At 49.9% G+C, this 18312-nt stretch overlaps 1 protein-coding gene across 1 annotated transcript; it reads right to left on the bottom strand.

Moving 5' to 3' along the window:
- Window positions 1-226: 226 nt before the first annotated feature.
- On the bottom strand, window positions 227-8245 carry AREG (amphiregulin). Its single transcript, XM_076337484.1, has 6 exons — window positions 8167-8245; window positions 7767-7949; window positions 4924-5107; window positions 4315-4473; window positions 2431-2533; window positions 227-1470 (listed from the first exon to the last, which is right to left on the bottom strand). The coding sequence occupies exons 1-5, from the start codon at window positions 8207-8209 to the stop codon at window positions 2446-2448; spliced, it is 657 nt and encodes a 218-aa protein (XP_076193599.1). The 5' UTR covers window positions 8210-8245; the 3' UTR covers window positions 227-1470; window positions 2431-2445.
- Window positions 8246-18312: the final 10067 nt, after the last annotated feature.

Here is an 18312-nt window from a genome sequence, read left to right as displayed (position 1 = left end):
TACCTACTGAAACAGGTACTTGCATTTGCACTTTTTGTTTACAAACAACTTGCACTCTTGTGAGAGCACCAAGCTCATACTTCACACAGGGCTCTAGTTCTTCACAGCCCTGCTTTGTGCTCTTAGGTGTTGAAACTTGTCCTTTAAGGAGAAAACAAGCTCTAATTTCAAGTGTTTACATGTACTCTGGAGAGCAAGAAAAAAAAATCTTACCATGATTAGGTTATGTAAAAAGTTTAATTATAAAATAAATAAGTTTGTTATGGAAACATTAAATATTAAATACAGTAATAAATATTTACACATTTACAGATATGACTTGACAATTAATGGTGTTTCTCTGCTACCAGAAGAATTCTGCTCTGTTTATACAGAACACATTCACTCTTCCAAGAAGAAACTGACCTCAAATAATACTCTGTGCTCAGGACTGCATGGACAGATCAAGAAACCAAGGACACTGGGGTCAGAAAAGTTTGAGGTAAGTTGAGTTCTTTGCACCAGAAGGTAGAGCACAAGAGACCACTGCTTGCCGAGTGTCAGTGCACGAATTTAATTCTTCAAAGGAACAGGTTCTTGGTCAAGTTCAGCTGACTGGATCTGTGTGAAGCATTTTATACTTTAAGTGCTGCTTAAAGCAGCATCAAGTACCTGGGTAACAGAAGTAGCTTTGTGTTCATAACAGATGGGTCCAGGCTTATCAGCTTGTTTGAGCATGGATCTTTTCCTTCAGATACAGAGCTTCAGTTCTTGCATTTACCGTCTCAGCATCCCGAAGAGACTAATTTTAACTCAGGCTAGCACACACGCAAATGGATAGCTCCACTCACACAACTGAATTCAGAGGGATTACTTTCCACACATACAGTAACAGAACCCAGGTGTGGCTGACAAAGATCTGTCACCAACACCCCGCAAGTCAGAACGAGAAATGAAGTTCTTTGAAGCCGATATCAACAGGGAGCACAGTGACAGCAGAATTAGGTTTTTCATCCACTGCGGTCTAGGGAGAAAAGCCATTCAGAGCTCTTCCCTTTTTAACTTTGCAGAGGGAAAGGAGTTTTCTCCCCTCCATCCATCCCTGAAAGCTGCAACAAGCTCCCTCCCTTAGGGTTAGAGCTGCCAAAGGAGACTTGCTAACAGAAGAAAGTCCGTCCGCACAACAGCGGAAACTGGAGCTCCAGCACTGATAGAGAGGGCTCAGTAGCAGTCGTCTCTAGAAAGCCTTGATAGCAGGTCCTCTACCCCATAGTGGCAGCTCCTTCCACATTATTGTGCTAAGATGTAGCGGTAACTGTCCTCCCCAGCAAGCGATTCAGCAGCAAGTGGCATGTTGACATCTCCTTGCAGCAGCCTCTGTCTTGATGAATCAGGGCTTAGTGGCAACAGCTCCAGCGCACAGTGTCCAGGTGGATGTGTCAGGTAGCCAGAGGTACCCTGCAGCTTGGCAGTGGCCACATCAGAATTGTTCTGTAAGGGGCAGACCAGGCACGTTAATCACCACCCAAGACACAAGCTCTCTGTGCTAGAACTGCATCAAACCTGCATCTGAGGCAGGTAGGTTAAGTATGTGCACACACCTGAGGACACTCTGCTAGATACTCTTCAGCTTCAAGTAAGCTTTGAGCAAAACATTCCAATTGTCACTGGACAAAGCTTGGACAAGGTCTGTAGCTGACATGTGGCAAAGAAAAACTTCCGAGTTCTGCCAGAACTTCTCAGGACTATCCTTTACAGTTTCCTCCTTCAGCTTGTAGTATAACTCCTGTTCAATGAGGGTCCTTGAGACTGCTGTTAGGTACACTTTTGGTCAGAAGAGACCAACTTGCTTTCTCATTAAAATCCACTAGATTTCTCCCAGGCATGATCCACCTAGGCCAAGGAGCTTTAGCACTGAGTTGCTATGACAGTAACTTGACTGAGAGGCTATCTATGGCGCTCACAGAATTGGCAGCTTTGTCTTGATCTACAGTCTCTAAGCACCAGAAACTTCCTGATGCCTTGCAGAGAAGACATGAAAATGCTCAGTGCTTTTCTTATGAGGGGTGATGATCCACTTGGCTGCTGCACTACCTTCCATGATGGAAATCTACCATGGTTTCTTGCACTAAACCTGCCTCTGCCCAGACATTAGGGTTGTGGGTTTTTTTTTTTCCCCTCCATCAGAAGTCCACTTATCACAGTACAGCTTCCTATCCTCACTCTTCCTTTAAGACAGCACACAGAAAGCTAACAGCGCTGTTGAACTCACACAACGCAGGTGGTTTCGGGAAACCAGAAAACCGAGCCAGTTGTTCACATGTAACCTACGTGTTTCAAGGCACTTCAAGTGTTAGAAGCAAACACTAGCTTTGCAAAACATGCATGCAATTCTCAGATGGTAATTCCAGCCTGGAAGGACTGAAAGGCGTTTCAAGCCAGCTTTCATACCTGCTTTCTCCTCATTTACACACCAACATGGCCATTTCTGTTTTCTTGTCGAAGTTTTTTCCTTTCTTCTTTCTCTTCATACTGAGGACACTTTTTCCTGACCCTGTGGAATTACGGCATGTTAGAGGTCGAACCATTTTGAACCCTGATGAACATCCTGTTGTTAGCAGCCCCCACATCCTCTGCAGCATTTAGACTCACATCCTTTGAATCCTCAAGAAACTCCTCAGCACGAGGAAGTTTCAAGCAAGACTTTTTTTAAACATTCGGCATCAAGCGGTATCTGATGATAACATCAAGGAGCCCCTGAGTTAGGCACCGGCAGTTTTGCCTCACAGCGCCAGGGCTTCTTGGCTTAAGCCCGAACAGGTAGCAAGATGAAGAGGGATTATTGCTGGAACTGAGCAAAGCACCGGGAGACTTTCTGAGGGACTGATTTCCTGGTGGCTTTAGCAGACAGCTGCAGAGACCAGACTGCCTTCCTGCTCCCCACAGCAGAGCCCTGTGGACTTCAAGTATTTGAAGTCCCTGTCCCCTTGATGTGTCCCTTGAACACATCATAACCAAGCTACTTATTGATTTTCTCCCAGTTTCTCCAGTCTTTTCTAGTAACTGTTCCAAACAGACCATGTAGCTTCTCCAGGTGAAGGTACAGATTAATGAACCTCATGCTTCCAGCCTGTGAAGGTTCAGAGCATGAAACAAATGCAATCCTATTCCATGGCTCGCTCCAGAAACTAACAATGTTCATTTGCTCTTACAGCACTACAGAACTGGTTATCTCTCCTGCAGCGAGGAATGAGGCAGTGTTCAGAGAACAAGTGCTCATCCCAGCATTCCTCAAGTTCAGATCTAACTATGAAGCAACAGTGAAATCACAAATGCACACCTTGTTTCCTGAATTGCAGGAAAAGGTATAGCATGTACCCAATTCAGTTGATGCACTTCATCAAGATCTAAAATTAGACTGAACTTTTGAGTTTCACCTACAATATCCCAAGCCCTACTGTGGTGGAGCAGCAGTGTCAGAACTGGAGGACTGCTCCAATACTCAGGAAACCCTGCAGTCAGGCTCCCCATGCTGACTATTAACCTCAGCACAAACTCCTGGCGAACACACTGGCAAGACGCAAAGGCACAGGCAGGCATAAGCTGCTGCACACCGCTTGTTAGCAGGTACAAAGAAGAGTTTGATATAAGGCCTGAAACATGTACCCAGAAAAGCTCTTTTACTTTATTCACAACAGGACCCCAGATTCTGATTCCCCACCACACTGAACTGTCAGCAGTTGGTTAGGCTGGAATGGTTTTTCCCTCCATCTTAACAGCAAGCGGTACAGTATTTGGGACTGACAGCACTTGTTCCCCCATTTGCTTCTCCCCCAGCGCAAGTATTTAAGCCCAGCAACCTCCATTAAAAAATGGACAGTTGGAGCACCATTTCCTTCCCTCCAGCTGTGTACCCAGTTGTTGGTAGTAGCCATGCATGAGGCTGTTACATTACTGCTCGCAGGCTTCTCCACAAGGATTAGGGAAGGCACTGCTGTGTCAGCATTAACGCTCCTCCTCCACTTCCTGCTGGTGTTCTGCAGCACTGCAACTATCCTGGTTGTAGCAAGAGCAGAAAGGCTCTTGTTTTAAAATATAAAGGTCACAGGCTGCCCGCAGCCAATAGCAAGAGAGGGTAAGTGAACACTTAGTCACTTACGAAGTTCTCAGACCTTGCTTCTACCCTCAAGACATATCCAAGCTGGGATAAGAACACAGCCCTTTTGGATGTCTTCCACACAGGTGATTCAGATGAGCCACGCACATTTCAGGGCTACTGGACCCAAGCCCCACTCACACTTGAGCTAGACAGACACCAAAGAGTATAATACTTACTGCACTATCACAATGATAAGTACAGTAATGAAGCTGATGCTTGAGAGCAGGACAGCTACCACTACCAACACAGTCTTCGAGTAGTCTGCCACATCATTCTTCCTTTGAGTCTTCATGAACTGTTCACCACAGCGCTCGCCAAAAAAATCCTGATGACACCTGCAAGTAAACATTAACACAAGTTCTTATCAGCTCCGGTGCTGTCTGGAGTCAAGGACACCCACACACATTTAAACTGGACTTAGACATCTTCAGAGTTTCCCATGAATCTCAAGATGCTCCCTTTAGAGCGTGTTCATGAAATGCAGTCACTGCTCTAGCACAAGGTTTGTCAGCATTTCAACAAGTCGAGATTAGTTTGGGCGTGATGTTCCAGGAAGACACGCCTTTTCATTCTTTTGGTTTGAGTTTATGACCAACTGATGAGTTCAGTGGCTTGTTATGCATCTCAGATTCCATCATCACTTAATTTACATGGCAGAAAGATTCTCAGTCAAAATACCACAGGAGATGGATCTATGCCAAGTTGACACTGATTTTTCCTCTGAGCCCTCATATGCCACCGGCTCATGCCAATCACACCTAACTCACAAGGTACAAGTGACTTACTTGCAGGTCACCATCTGGAGATGTTCTAGGTATATGCATTCACCATGGATGCAAAAGTTTTTGTATTCCATTTCACAGGGAGTCCCTTTCTTTTTGTTTTTCCCTTTGTTTTTCTTCCTTCTTGATTTGCTGGCATTCTTCTCACCCCCCCTCTTTGTTGGCTTGGGTTTAATCACAGGTTCAACTGAAAAAAGGACAAGACGACTTAGTCTAGCACAGCTAAAAAGCTAGGTTCTGTGCAAATTGAATTACAGAATTTGGTGAGGCGTAGGGGGACGGTCACAGCAGGAGAACCTGTGACCAGGAAGCATAGTATGCAAGTGAGCATGCAGCTGGGAATTTCACACCCAGCACAAAGGCAGCAAGCTTAGAAGCTCATTAAGCACAACTCTGCCACCATTAAGTCCTGTGCAATGCAGACCAAAAGCAGTATGAGCAGATGAGCTGCGAGAGCCACCAAAGATGAAGAGCAGAGTTGAAGGACTGCAGCATTTCACAGCATAAGATACTTGAGCGAAACTGTACGGGTTCAAGCAAAGACCTGTAAAGAACATGGAGTTCACACTGAGCCAAGCCATCCACTAGTTTTGTATCGACTCAGATACAAGGCTAACAGCCTCCATCGCTCTCAACTCTCCATTTGCATCAGTGATGAAAGGCATTATAACTCACTAGATAGTTCTGGGCACTTGCAGAGGCAAGACAGCTTGCTATCCCAGTTAGCATACTTGTTTCTCCCAAATAACCTGCAAGTGCTGTCTTCAGCAGAAGATAGTTCATTTCCAGTTCTCCTACTTTGAGAGTGATGCCGAGTACACCAAAGGAGTGAAAGCAGGATAGTCCGCAAGAGTCAGGTTATTTGTTCTGCCACTTACTGTTGCCCCTCATTATCTCAATTAAGACAAAACCTCTAGAAGAGCGTAGTTTAAAATGCTGGTGACTTACTAGCCTTCGGATTTAAGCAAGGGCAATCATCTTCCTTTCGCCGGGGAGAACAAGCTAAAGCCAGTCACTGACTACGGGTCATAAGCTCTGTAGCTGCTCCATGCAACAGTCAAAGCTCGATAGCATTGTTTTAGAGCAAGTTGGTGAAACACCGGATCTCCAAAGAAGCCATCCCTTTACTGCTAGCCATAAAGCAAGTCGTCTCAGTGCAACACCGTGCTATTCAAGAGTAACAGTTAACCAGGTGAGCTTGAACAGGTCTTAAGAACAGTAGAGCTACCTATAATACTCTTCAATTCCTCTATTGTGCTCTGCAGACCTAATCAAAGTAATTTTTAGAGTATTAATATTTTATCCAGAGCACTAAGCATATAGGCAATCACTACAATAGGACACAACTTGATCCAACTACTTCATAACCCTGTATTTCTAGTGACGAGAAGAGAGCCTGCACAAAGAAACTAGGTGTAGTTTACTGTTGTCTAGACAGCTGATCGTTTTAACTTCCAGAGCAACAAGCCTGGCTTGAAGTTACTTAAAAGCAAAAATGCCTTCAGCAATCAGAAGTCTGATTCAAATGGTATAAGCTATATTAATATGTAAACGAGGAACATTGTTCCTGCAGCAAGGTTTCCTGTCCCTAGAAGTGTGAGCTTACTGACAGCTGAGGCCCCTCCTCCGTCCAGTTCGACTTGATGCTTAGGTTCACACTTTAATAATTGAGGCTGTTTCCATTCTTCCCTCTTCAAGGCTCAGCTTGTCAGTTTGATCTCCGTGTCCCTGTCTGCAAGCTGCATGGCCAGGAAAGCCATCCGCAGTTGAATCATAACAACTTGAAGGCTCCACAGATAAACCTCATGCCAAGTAGAAGAGCTGGTCTACAAACCAACCACCTTTGGTTACAATTCTGGTTTCTGTGCAGTTATACAACACTTCAGTCACCAAGCCAGTAGTTTTACAGGCCCAACTGCTCAATAACTCTGACATGCCTGTTTTCCCTGGAGGTCTTCTACTCATGAAGAACTCCAGCAAGGGTCTGCAAATTCCCCAGACTGAGCATCCGGAGCATGGTTCCCCTTCACCTAAGAGGTCCTTTAGTCTCGTTCCAGTCTCAGATGTTCCCACAGGAACCATAGTAGCCAGATCCATCTTAAGAGGGCAACAGCACCAGCCTACTAACATCTACTGAGGTCCAAATCACTTGTAAGTACCTGGCTTGTATAACAATTGCACTTAGGCCAGAACCAACAAAATCCTCCCATCCCCATAGTCAAGTGGGCTAGTCAGATCTCCTCACAGCTTACAAATGGACAAATCGCAATAAATTCACACAATAGCTACTGACAGTGAAGCATTGCCTCAAAGATACTTAATAAATTTTCCTGCAGCCACTTAAAAGGTTTAAGCGTTCGCTTTCCCAAAAAGTTTTAGACAACTCTGACATAAATAAGCCACCATAAGGAAACACCCAGGAAACCCCTGAAGCAAGAAAGGCAACCTGATGTAAAACCCACCTTTAGAGCCAAACAGCACCCATAAACCCCACTGAGGCTTCCACGGTAAGTAGGTGGTAGCTGCCCCATCACAGGCCTCCTGTCAGGTTTATTAGAGGAGAGCAGTACAGCAGGCAATCAGTTAACCTGCAGCTTCCACACACCCTAGTCACACTCACTCTAAGTTTTCATCCCTGACAGCCTGTTTTTAATGCAACAGTTTCAAGCAGAAGCGTGCTTTTGCTCTGTAGTCTACGAGTTAAGTGCAGCAGCCTTACAAGACAGGCAAGTCAGAAGGAAGTCGGTGCTCACATCTAGAGAGCCCTCAGGCCCGACACTGCCGAGCTGATGAGCCCACCTCACACCTGGCCCTGTCCCCGGGCACCAGGAGGGCTGCCGACTCACCTCGGATCAAGTCGTCCACGATGTACTGATGGACAGGCAGCGCCTCCTCATACTCCTCATCCTCCTCATAGTCGGGACCCGACACGGCCTCTCCTTCACGGGCCTCGGGCTCCCGCTGGCCAGTGCCCCCGCGCCGCTCCGGCTCCGTGGCGTTGGGCGAGGACCCGGCGACAGACCGGCACGCTGTGAGGGGAAATGGCGCCGTGGGCAGGGGGCAAACCAACCGCCGTCGCGCGACGGCGCGCGACACCCCCCGTCCCCGCCCCTCCCCACCGCCGGCCCCAACCGCCGCCCCGCGGGATCCCCTCAGCCGCGGGAGCCCCCTCAGCCGCGGGGCGGGGCTCGGCTCGGCTCGGCTCGCCCCGCTCCCCTCCCGCCGGGCCGCCGGCCCCGCACGCACCTGCCAGCACGGCCAGCGCGGCGATCAACGCCACAGCGCGCATTGGCGGTCCCGGGGCGGGCGGCGACAGGGAGACGGGCGTCGCAGCGGGCGGCAGCGGTGCGCAACGCTCCATGAGGAGCCGCCCGCCGCCGCCGCCCGCTTTATAGGCGGCCGCCGCTCGCGCGCCCGGACGTGGAGCGGCGTCAGCAGGGCGGGGCGGGGCGGCAGGTGAGGCGGGGCGGGGGGCGGCGGGCGGCGGGCGGCGCTGGCGCGCCTGCCGCTCTCCTGCTGCGGCGCAGGGATCTTGGCGATGGGTAATAGTGCACGGAGTTGCCATGGAGGGCCCTGCATACAGAGACACAAGGAGTTTATTGCGCCGGCACACCTGTCTGGTCACTCCGCTCTTTGCCCTGCCCCCCGCTCTGCCCCCGCTCCTCAGCGAGGAAGCAGGTGAGATACGGCAGACATTTTTTCCAGCAATAAATCTGGCAATCACGCTTCGCCTCAGTCCATGTGTGTTTGCTGGAGCGGTGCATGAGTAATGACTGAGTAACTAGTGGAAAGGAGGGTGGGCATGCATCCAGGCAGAGGCAAATGTGCTCCTCGGGGGCACTTTGGCTCATAATTGCCACGGTAGCCCTTAGCGGAGGGCGCTTTACCACCGCCGCCTCTCCTGAGCTGTTGCATAAGAAAGAGTGAAGTAGACCTACTTTTAGGGGAGAAAAACTAGGGCAGCGGGTTGTAACGTGCTGGTGTAGGGTGGGAACCCAGAAAAGCCCTGAGGGGGGGCAAGGTCAAAGGGATCGGTACCCCTCTGCTCCGGTCGCCGCAAAGGCTCTGCGCGGCGCGGCGGGGCAGGAGGGCAGCGAGTGGCAGTGCTGCCGAACATTGGGAAAGGAGGATCTGGGCGACCTTCTCTTCTAACTGAGAGGGGCTGGAACGCTACTCACAGCTCAGGAAGCTGACGGAGCCTTTGCTCGAGGTGGCTGGGATCCAAGTTGCTCAGTCATTAAACCTTCTCCCCTCTTCCGAGGGAGATATGCGGCTCCCGGTGCCGTCTTTGCCAGCTCACGCCAATCCCAAGAAGCGATGCCCAAGAGCTCTGAAAAAGAAGCTGCTGAATCAGTCACTCAGACGTTAACCTGCGGCAGGCGGCCCCGGCAAACCTCCATCAGCCCCTTTGCGCGTAGTGCAATTAAAACAGATTATTACCTGACAGCTTTACTGTTGGGGTTTTTTAGCATTGCGTTTCCCCCCGTTTCCCATGCCTTTTCCCATAGCGTCTACAGCGGGGAAAAGACAAATCCTGCTCAGCCGCCGCAGCCCCGGGACAGAAAGCGCTTGGCCCAGCTGCAGCACTGGCAGGCGGTCGCTGAGCAGCTCCTGGGCTACAGCTCTGTCATCATTTGGGGGCAGCCGGGGGCTTGACCGGGGCCCTCCTTTCCCCCTCAGACCGGAGTTCCCTTCCCACAAGACCCCCGTAAGTCCCAGGGCCTGGCGTTAGCAGAGGCCGAGTGCGTGTGAGTGGAGTCTCTCTAAAGGCAGAGACTTAGGGATTTGGGGTCTCTTCTGTCAAAACGTGGTGTTGGTAGTGTGAGAATGGCTGAAGGGAGGTTTGTAAACTGGGAGTTTTCCTTCCCCCCCACCTGCTGCGCTCAAGGCCTGCTCCCTCAGCAAGGCCCCGCAGCTGAGTTCAGCAGCTTCCCTGCTGAACTTTCTTTTTTGCAGCTGTTATAATGAAGTATGTCTCCCAGTTTTTTATCGGAGATTCACTGGAAACATTTTCAATTAATTTTTTTAACTTCAGTCGGAGGAATATACCGAGCACTGAAAATTTCAGCCCTGTGCGCTACGCTTGGCAAACTGCTAAGCAACTGAAAGGAGAAGCTTAGCGGGGGAAAGGTTGAATGACTTGAGTGCAATTGCCCGTGTTACCTGCGCTGTTTAGAGACCAAACACGGCATATCCAGCGACTGACTCACTACGTTCCCTCTCTCCTCCAATCTCCAGCCGATGGCTCCGTCTCACTGACTGGCAGCAGCGAGGAATTTGGCTCGGCGTGCTTTGAATTTGTCAGGCATTTCGCCGACTTCCTCCTGCCGCTCCTGCTTCCTTGAAGAAGAGGGGGCAGCCTGGCATCAACCAGCACTGCTCCTCAGCGTGCAGAAAATGCAGCAAGGTGGTGATGGCCACCGGTTGTGCACACAGAGGTTCAGGTGGGACATCAGGGGAGCTCTTCCCAAATGGCGGCGTCCTGGCAAAGCCCTGCTTGGCTGCTTCTCTGAGAGGACACCCTCCAGAGGCCATGTCTTTCAGGACATTCAGGGTGGGATCCCGCCGCAAGCCCCAGCTCTGCTGTGTGCTGTTGGGGAGGAGGCACTAAGCTTGGCCGTGTCCTTCTTCCAGGGCTGGAAGGACACTTGGACCCTGGCCCCAGGCTGAGCTCCCAGAGGATGTCCCCAGGAGCGGTGAAAGGAGGAGAAGCCTTGAGGGGGCTGCAAGGCTCACCCCCGTGGGCTGTCCCACTGGGGCTGGGCCAGAGGGGCAGGTTGCTGGGCCGGCAAGGGCAGGGCTCACCTTTGGGAAGGTGCTGGCTCCCCGTGGATGCAGAGTGCCACCTACTGAGCCACCGCTCCCAGCAGCACCTGGGGTTTTCCAGCAGGACACCCAGGCTGGGGCTGCTGCTCAAAGTGCCCTTGCCTGCTCTGGCTGGTCCATCATGCCGGTCCCAGAGGACAGGGAGCTTCCCCAAAAGCTGGCGAGCCCAATGGCGTGCACCTTAGAGATTAGCAGGGAGCCCGTGCAGAGAGCTGCATGCACGGGCACAGCCAGAGTCTTTCCTTGGCGTCTGCCCTGAGCCAGACTTTGTTTTCCACAGGCCAGTGGCACAGTGGGAGGAGATGGGCCTGTGGTACACTGCCCCATCCTTGCTGGCAGAAATGAACGCCTCGGGAGCTGGGCTGGCCCTTCCTGTGCTTCGACTGTCTTTTTGCTAGCCCTGAAAACCTTCAGTGCAGCCCGGACTCAGACAGCACCTGGCGCAGGTGGTGTTGGGGCCAACTTTTTTCCCCTCTGGTCTCCGGCCACGTCTGTGGAATACGGCACCGTGGCCACATTGGAGGGGAGGTTTCTCTCCGTCAGTCTGCCTCTCTTTTCCCAGGCTCATCTCCAGAAAATGTCCCAGCAATGAAGGCTGTGGCTGTGTTTCCCGCTGTGGGGCAGCGCATCATCTGGCTACCTGCAGCCCCGGGGCCACAAGGCCACCCTGGCAAGGACCTGATGTCCTGAGGCAGCGGTTCAGCATCTCCTGCTCTGTGGTGAATCCCAGCAAATTTTGCTGACTTGACGTTAATGCGCTCTCTCCTTTTGCTTGGCAGCTCCTGGGACCTGCTGTCCTCTTCACTGACCGTGGCCCATCACCTTGAGATGACTAAAAAGGAAGGCTGTGCCCAGAATGTGAAATTGCACATTGCCAGCTCTGGTTTGTGCTGGGAGCCCCTGGACTGGCATAGTATTTGGATTGTATTTCCTTCTGCTCTGACCCCGGGGCCCAGGGTGAAAAGCCACCCTGCTCTCACCCCAGACGGGATGGCCAGCACACAGCCTGTCCCTTCCCCAGCCATGCCATGGCAATCAGGGGCATAGGCAGGGACTTGCAGAGGCGAAGTGACATCGATCCTGACAGCTGCCTGGCCTTAGCGGAGCGCGCTTGGGCACTGTGTCTTCCAGAAGAGTCCGAGTGCCAACTGCGATCTCGTTATTCACTCTCTTTACTTTTGATAAAACCTCCGAGAAATGCGTGAAGGGACAGGAAGTATCTGAAACACCTGCCCATTAATTTTCTTCATTGACATCAAATGTTTATTTTGCAAGGGCAGGCACAGCTGACCTGGGTGATTGAACATGGAGTTATCCTTTCTCATCCATCCAGTTGAGAACAGGTGGAAAAGGGTAATAACTCAAACCGAAGGGGTGTCTGTCTGGGCAGCTCACCAGACTTTCACTTGACTTGTGATCTGCAGATGCCAGTATCTTCTGCTATCAGCAGCTCCCTCATAGGCAGGGAGGGAGCTTTGAAGTGAGGCATGTGCGACTCCGATTCCTGCTGATGTAAATCAAGATTGCTGTAATGAAGAGGATGTAGATGCGTAGCCGGGGTGTTGGCAAGGAGGGAAAGGGAAAGGCCCAGATACTGCCCTTCTGGAAATCGGTACCGATTCTGCTAGCCTCTGAGATACGCAGGCGTTCAGATGGCCATGCATCCCTGCCGTGAAAGCCCTCAGCAGGTAATTTTTTTCTAAGATGGTGACATTCTCCCTGTGCTCCACTCCTTTTCCCGAGACTTAGGCTGAAGCAGGGATTGCATGAGCAAAACCTGTCCAGAAAGGGAATAATTTATGTACTTGTACTGCATCAGCTGTTCACCCCGGGGAAGTCTGCCCAGTGGCATGTGTTTTCAGTCACTACGCATTTGACTGCAAAATCTTTTGGCGCATGTCTAAAGAGAAAACCAAAAAGGACAGAATCTGCTGGTCCCCACAACGACAAGATCTGGATTTTTCTCTCATTTATATCAATACAAATGAAAAACAGTGCCCCTGAAAATCTAAGGGGTAACTTCTCAGCCAACGGAAACTCCAGCAACTCTGAGCATCCCTGCTTAATCTGATGAAACATACCGTGGTGCTAAGAAGTTTAATGCTATCAAATCACAGCGGTGGGATTTTACACTTGCTTTCCACAGGCTTTCACAAACGGTAGGCAATAGGGAACAAGGCCTGATAATTTGCAGAATATCATGGGCCACGTTGTGGCTCCTGTTGCCTGCGCACTGGCATTAGATACAGCTGAGCAGGACAGGCTGGGCTCAGTTTTGCAACGGTGATGGGGAACATGTTGCAAGCCTGTCCGGGACAGCAGTCCTGCCACGTGCTAGTTTTTTTTGGGAAGCTGCTTGCTGTTAGTGTGCTGCCCTGGGCTTTGACTGCTCCATTTTCCACACAGCATGCACCGAGTAGCTCTCGTTTGACCAAACTCACCCTCCAGCGCTCAGCCACTCGTTTTTGTGCAATGGCTCAATTTGCAAATGCTCAGGGGCAGATTCTGACCCCAGCAGTAATTGTAAGGGCCTGAAGCCGCAAGCTGGGTGAAGCAATACTGGATTTACACTAGAATGGGGAGCTGTCCCTCAGCTAACCATCTCCTTCTCCAATACCACATCCTGCCATGCTGGAGAGCACTGAAAACTGCTGCCCTTCCTTCCATTTCCTTGGGTGATTTGCAGAAACTTCCCCCAGGACTCCCTGGCGAGGGCCAGCTCGTGGCCCTACCCACGTCCCCCCCAAGGCAGGCTCCCCACGGTACCCCAATGCAAAACCAGCCTCCTGATGATGCTTGCCTGGCGCCATGGGATAGAAAGGGGTAGGTGCTTCAGATAGGAATCCCTAAAGAAACCGAGGCCAGAGCTCAGCTGTTCTAGTCAGTGCCATTACACTGATTTACCCAAGCAAAATTACTGTGGGCCTTTACCTTCAATACAATAGCATTTCCCCTACACTGCACATTATTTTATATATTCAGAGTACCACGTCATTGTTAGATGGGCAAAATCATCAGATCATCTCTCTTTTCTGTAATGTTTCCAGGACTGCAAGCCAGCACGGTCCCTACAGAGGAGAACACCCACCTCATCGTTTTCCAAAGGCGTACGCAGCTACTGGATTATTCTGCAAGTGCTCCGAAAGTACTCATTCTATAAAGAAGAGAAGAAAATGTTTAGATGTGGAGCTGCGCTCAAGGTAGCAAAAGCTGCATGACTGCTGTTCATTAAGCTTTGGTGGTCTCCCAGCTCAATCACAGAATGCACTCAACTTTGAGAATGTGTGTAATTATGTGTGCAGCGTGGCTGTTGGAAAAATGATGTCTATACTTGGGAAAATATAGGCTTTTTTTCCTCTAGTGTCTTAGAGATTGAGCTGAAAAAGAGCCAGAGCAGAAATCTTTGTATTAAAAAAAGCCGCCACAAAACAAAATGCCACTACCTGGTTGTTTTAAAAGCTAAAACATGGTTACCTCTAATACCTGGAACATTAGCTATGAATCTTCTGTTTTCTTCATTCCATGCAACTTCTGGACTACTTTTTTGCTTACTATAATAAAGTGACTTTCTGTAGGCACAGGTGGTTTTTAATTGTCACATGCTGACTGCAGCCTTCTTTTTAAGGAGCACTGTGTACTACAATCAGGGCAAATACAACAGCTAGTTTTAACAGTGGAGGAACAATCTTTTATAGACACAAAGCAAGGCAAACTTCCTTGAGATGGTCTCATACAGATGGAGCAGCAACAATTTGGGGTTACCTTTAAGGCTCCCCTAAGAAGATCTTGGCCACAAAAATCCGTCTGACCTAAAGCGTGTTGGCGCCAATGAAAGTTGCAGTGGGTAGTTTGACTAACTGAGTTTGTTAAGTGGGGTGAATAATATATCCCTTTCCTCACGTTAGTGGCTTGGGTATGAAGTCACCCTGGAGATGCGTATCACAACTCACTTGAAAGCACATAGCATGTGAGTAAATTATATGGTACTGCACGTTTTGAGGGATTGCAGTCTCACATGAGGACTGGCAACATGTGACAGAAATAGCGTGATGTTTTTCTTCTGTGTCGCATGTTATTTCCAGTAGTGTCCAGAGTAACAGAGAAATAAAGGACATGTGAGGACTGCTTGGGAATTTTCTCCTGGAAGTGCAGCTAAAGTCTTAGCTTTTTACTTTATAACCTTCCTTGCACAATGTTTTTTCAACCTGGTTCCCAAGTTGAGCAGCTGGTGAGGCAGGTAAACACACACACGTGAACAGAGCGTGGACGTCCTCCTGTGTGAAAGGATTTCATCTCAGCAGGAAAATGCTGTGAGCTGCCTAAATCCATCTCCTGCAGGAACCCGGACAAATCCCCTCGGCCAAGAGGGGTCCTCTCCCATCCAAACTGAACGCTTTTTGTCTCGGCATCTTTACAAAGACCCGTACAGCCCATGGCGTGAGAGAGGGGCTGCCGTTTTGTTGCTGCATGACCGTTTCTCCTCTCTGCTGCATTCGTTGGTTTGTTGGTGCTCAAGTCCTATCATCTGACGTGAGAATCAAACACATGCCCCTGCCCTCATGTCCACCACGGTCATTGGGTGTCACAGGCCCTGTCCATCTCCTGCCTGACAGAAAGTGGATCCAGAGCCCCCAACTCTCTCTGATCTTAGATTAACAGGGGCAGGATGAGGCAGAGGTCAAATTCAGACCCGGTGGGGGCAAACTGAGCAGAAATGGTGCACAAAGAAGTTCTTGATTCTTCTCTGAGCCAATATGACTTTTGTCTGGGGCTGATCACCGGCTCCCCACGAAAGGCCCTTCGTCCGGCTGTTGGAGGGACCCTTTACTGTCAGTCCAAGTCATGCACAGGTTTGCGTTGCTGAGCTCCCTGCAGCTGGAGCAGAGCAAAGGGTCTTCGGCATAAGCGAGACTCACAGTATTTCCCCTGATGTGAACGGTTTTCCTTCTGATTCATCCCACCATCAGGAAGAGGAGGGCATCTGGTACCGCCTTACCGCAGCTGAGTTTTTGCCTAGTGCCTTCCCATCGGTGCATCAGGAGGTGAATTTTCTTTACCTATTTGAAATCATTTCGTATGTGAAGAAACAATGAATCACAAAGAGAAGCCTACAGCAATTAGAAACTCCTTTCCTCTCACCTTTGCCAAAGCTAGATTTTTTTCCCTAGAACAAAGCCCAGGCAAGCCTTCCTACGCACAACAATGATTACGTAGATCACTCTGGATTTTGTTTTTTTCACAGGCCATGAGCAAGCAAAGAAGCTCAGGAGAACACTCTATTTCACAGGCATGTTTATTACGCTTCCTTGGAAATCCCATTGTTTGCTGGTAGTGCCTGCTTTTGGCTACAAGTGCTGTGCCCTCGTGACGTCGGCTGCCTTTAGTTGTGCCAGGGTGCTAGCAAATAAGCATGAGATTTGGCAAACTAAAAAGGTGCCACTGGAATAAGTCAGTCCTGGCAGTTCGTGCATTCGTTTCAACGTGCTGAAGTGGGATCAGCGAGCAAGTGCTTTGCGAGGCTGCTTCCAGTCACACATGTCCATCCGTCAGTGAAACCTGTGCTGGCAGCGCACCTCGTGTCCCCTCTTCCTTGCATGTTGTGTGTGTCCCTGGCAGGATGGAGCGTGGGGCCAGTGCTTTCCCAGGAGAGGACTGCTGAGACACACTGTATGAGTAAGGTCTCATTTGCATAAAGATTGCACACTCATGCTATGAAGGAGGTTTCCTAGGCACAGTCTCATTTCCTTCTGTAGGTAGGTTTGCCTTCACGTAGGAAAAACCCTATTCTTGAAGTCCTTGGACAGAAACCAGTTTACATTGGCACACCACAACACCGTCCTCCTGGCATCTTTGGGTCCACCCAAGTCTGACTGCATGGAGGCACACTCTGCCCCTCTGAAGCAAAACCGAGTCTCTGCTTTGAGTTCGATTCAGGTATCCCGCTCGCATGGGCCGTGCTTTGCTGACAAGAGGTCTCATTCCACCCCTAAAAGGCTTTTCAACGTCACCGATGCACCAGTGTTTGCATGGCTCCTCCTCTCCTTGTGGGCTTCACCCAGGAGGTTTCAGCGGGAGCAGAAGTCTGCTTCGAATGGGGAGGGAGGAACCCGGAGGTGGCAAATGCAGGGCTGAACGTTTCCGTCTCCACCACTCAAGGCTTTCCTCAAAGCGTAGAGCTCAGCTTTGTTCCATTGCCATGGTAAGAGGTAACTCAGCTACAGCAGGTGAAGTAAACTGGTTTTGGACTAGTGCAGGAGCTAGTGCTGGAGAGCAGATACTGAGAGGAGATCCTGGTAGAGAGAGGGATTTGTATCAAAATCAGCTGCCTGGCAGGGAAAGAGATTGTTTTCTCTATTCCCTCTCACCTGGGTCATGCTGTTCTGAGTTACAAAAGGGCAGGATGGATTTATCGGCCCCAGGGATCCCTTTAATGTACAATACGTACGAGCTTTTGGTAACAGGATTTGTGCCCCTCCACCCCCCCCAGTGTCTTCTGAAATCTTTATTCAAGATTTACCTGCTTCACTGGTAATGAACGATCTCATTCATTCTTAACTCCGGAAGGTTATTCCCAAGTTTGCTCAAGTTGCCTGGAACTAACATGTTTCTATGTAAAAAGAGAGAAAATTCAATGGCATTTCACTACACTTACATTATTTTAGGATTTAAAGACATATTGTCTTAACATGCCCGAAACAGGTCACTAAGCATTGCAGCCAGAAAGCCATTTTTTCCCCACATTAGCAGAGTGGTGGCAAATAAAATAAAAAACATTTAAAAGAAGGAGCTGAGATGAAAAAAATGCACAAGACTTTGTACAAAAACTCAGAATTGACATACAGCGTCAATTCAAGAGTCACGTTTCGAGTATCTTGTCCCCTGCGAATGCCAAATTCTTCACTTTGCAGGTGTTACGTGCTACGCATTAAGCGACACGGTAAGTAAACACGTTAAGGGTTTTGGAAGAAACTGAAAGGAGGAGAGCCAAGTCTGCTCGGGGCCCTACTGACCTACAACAACAAGCTGCCTTGCACTCAACTTTAGAAATGCCTCCGCAAAAAGCCATTTTCACACAGGCTCTGTCCCTTCCCCACTGCTAAACGCAGAGTCAATATTTTCCCGGCTTGCGCCCACAGAGGCAGAGCTGTCATGCCTGTGCCCGTAGCCCTGCTGGGGTGGTTGCTCTCATCCCCACAGCCCTTCCCCAAAGTCTGACCCCGGGTCTCTGCGAGGTTTTTCAGACTGATTGGGCTTTGCCTGTCTGTCTGCTGCCTGTGGCTGCCAGGCGCCACGTACCCGTCTTGCCGTCCCTGTGCTCCATGGCACTGCCAAACCAGCTGTCCCTTGCCTGGCGATCCCAGGAGCCAGACCTTCGGTGCAGCGAGTGGGGCGTAAACGCAGCCTCTCCATGCCCCCTGAGCTCTGGTGCGGGAAACAGTGACACCCTGCTGCACCGCAGGTGAAAATCTGCAAGGGAGACAGACAGGTAAAGCATCACTTCATCAGTAAAGAGAGGGGAGTCCGAGACAGCTTTCTCTGACACACCTCTGCACCCCACGCTAGCAG

Source organism: Aptenodytes patagonicus, chromosome 4 (assembly GCF_965638725.1).
Source record: "Aptenodytes patagonicus chromosome 4, bAptPat1.pri.cur, whole genome shotgun sequence".
NCBI lineage: Eukaryota > Metazoa > Chordata > Aves > Sphenisciformes > Spheniscidae > Aptenodytes > Aptenodytes patagonicus.
This window is presented reverse-complemented; position numbering and strand designations above follow the sequence as displayed.

Bases quoted from the DNA above. Each gene is read 5' to 3' on its own strand.
- AREG (XM_076337484.1), bottom strand. From the start codon at position 8,209: ATGCGCGCTGTGGCGTTGATCGCCGCGCTGGCCGTGCTGGCAG. The intron at 7,950-8,166 runs GTGCGTGCGGGG...TTCCCCTCACAG, and splicing joins CGCGCTGGCCGTGCTGGCAG to CGTGCCGGTCTGTCGCCGGG. The intron at 2,534-4,314 runs GTAAGTATTATA...GTAATTCCACAG, and splicing joins CTTATCATTGTGATAGTGCA to GGTCAGGAAAAAGTGTCCTC.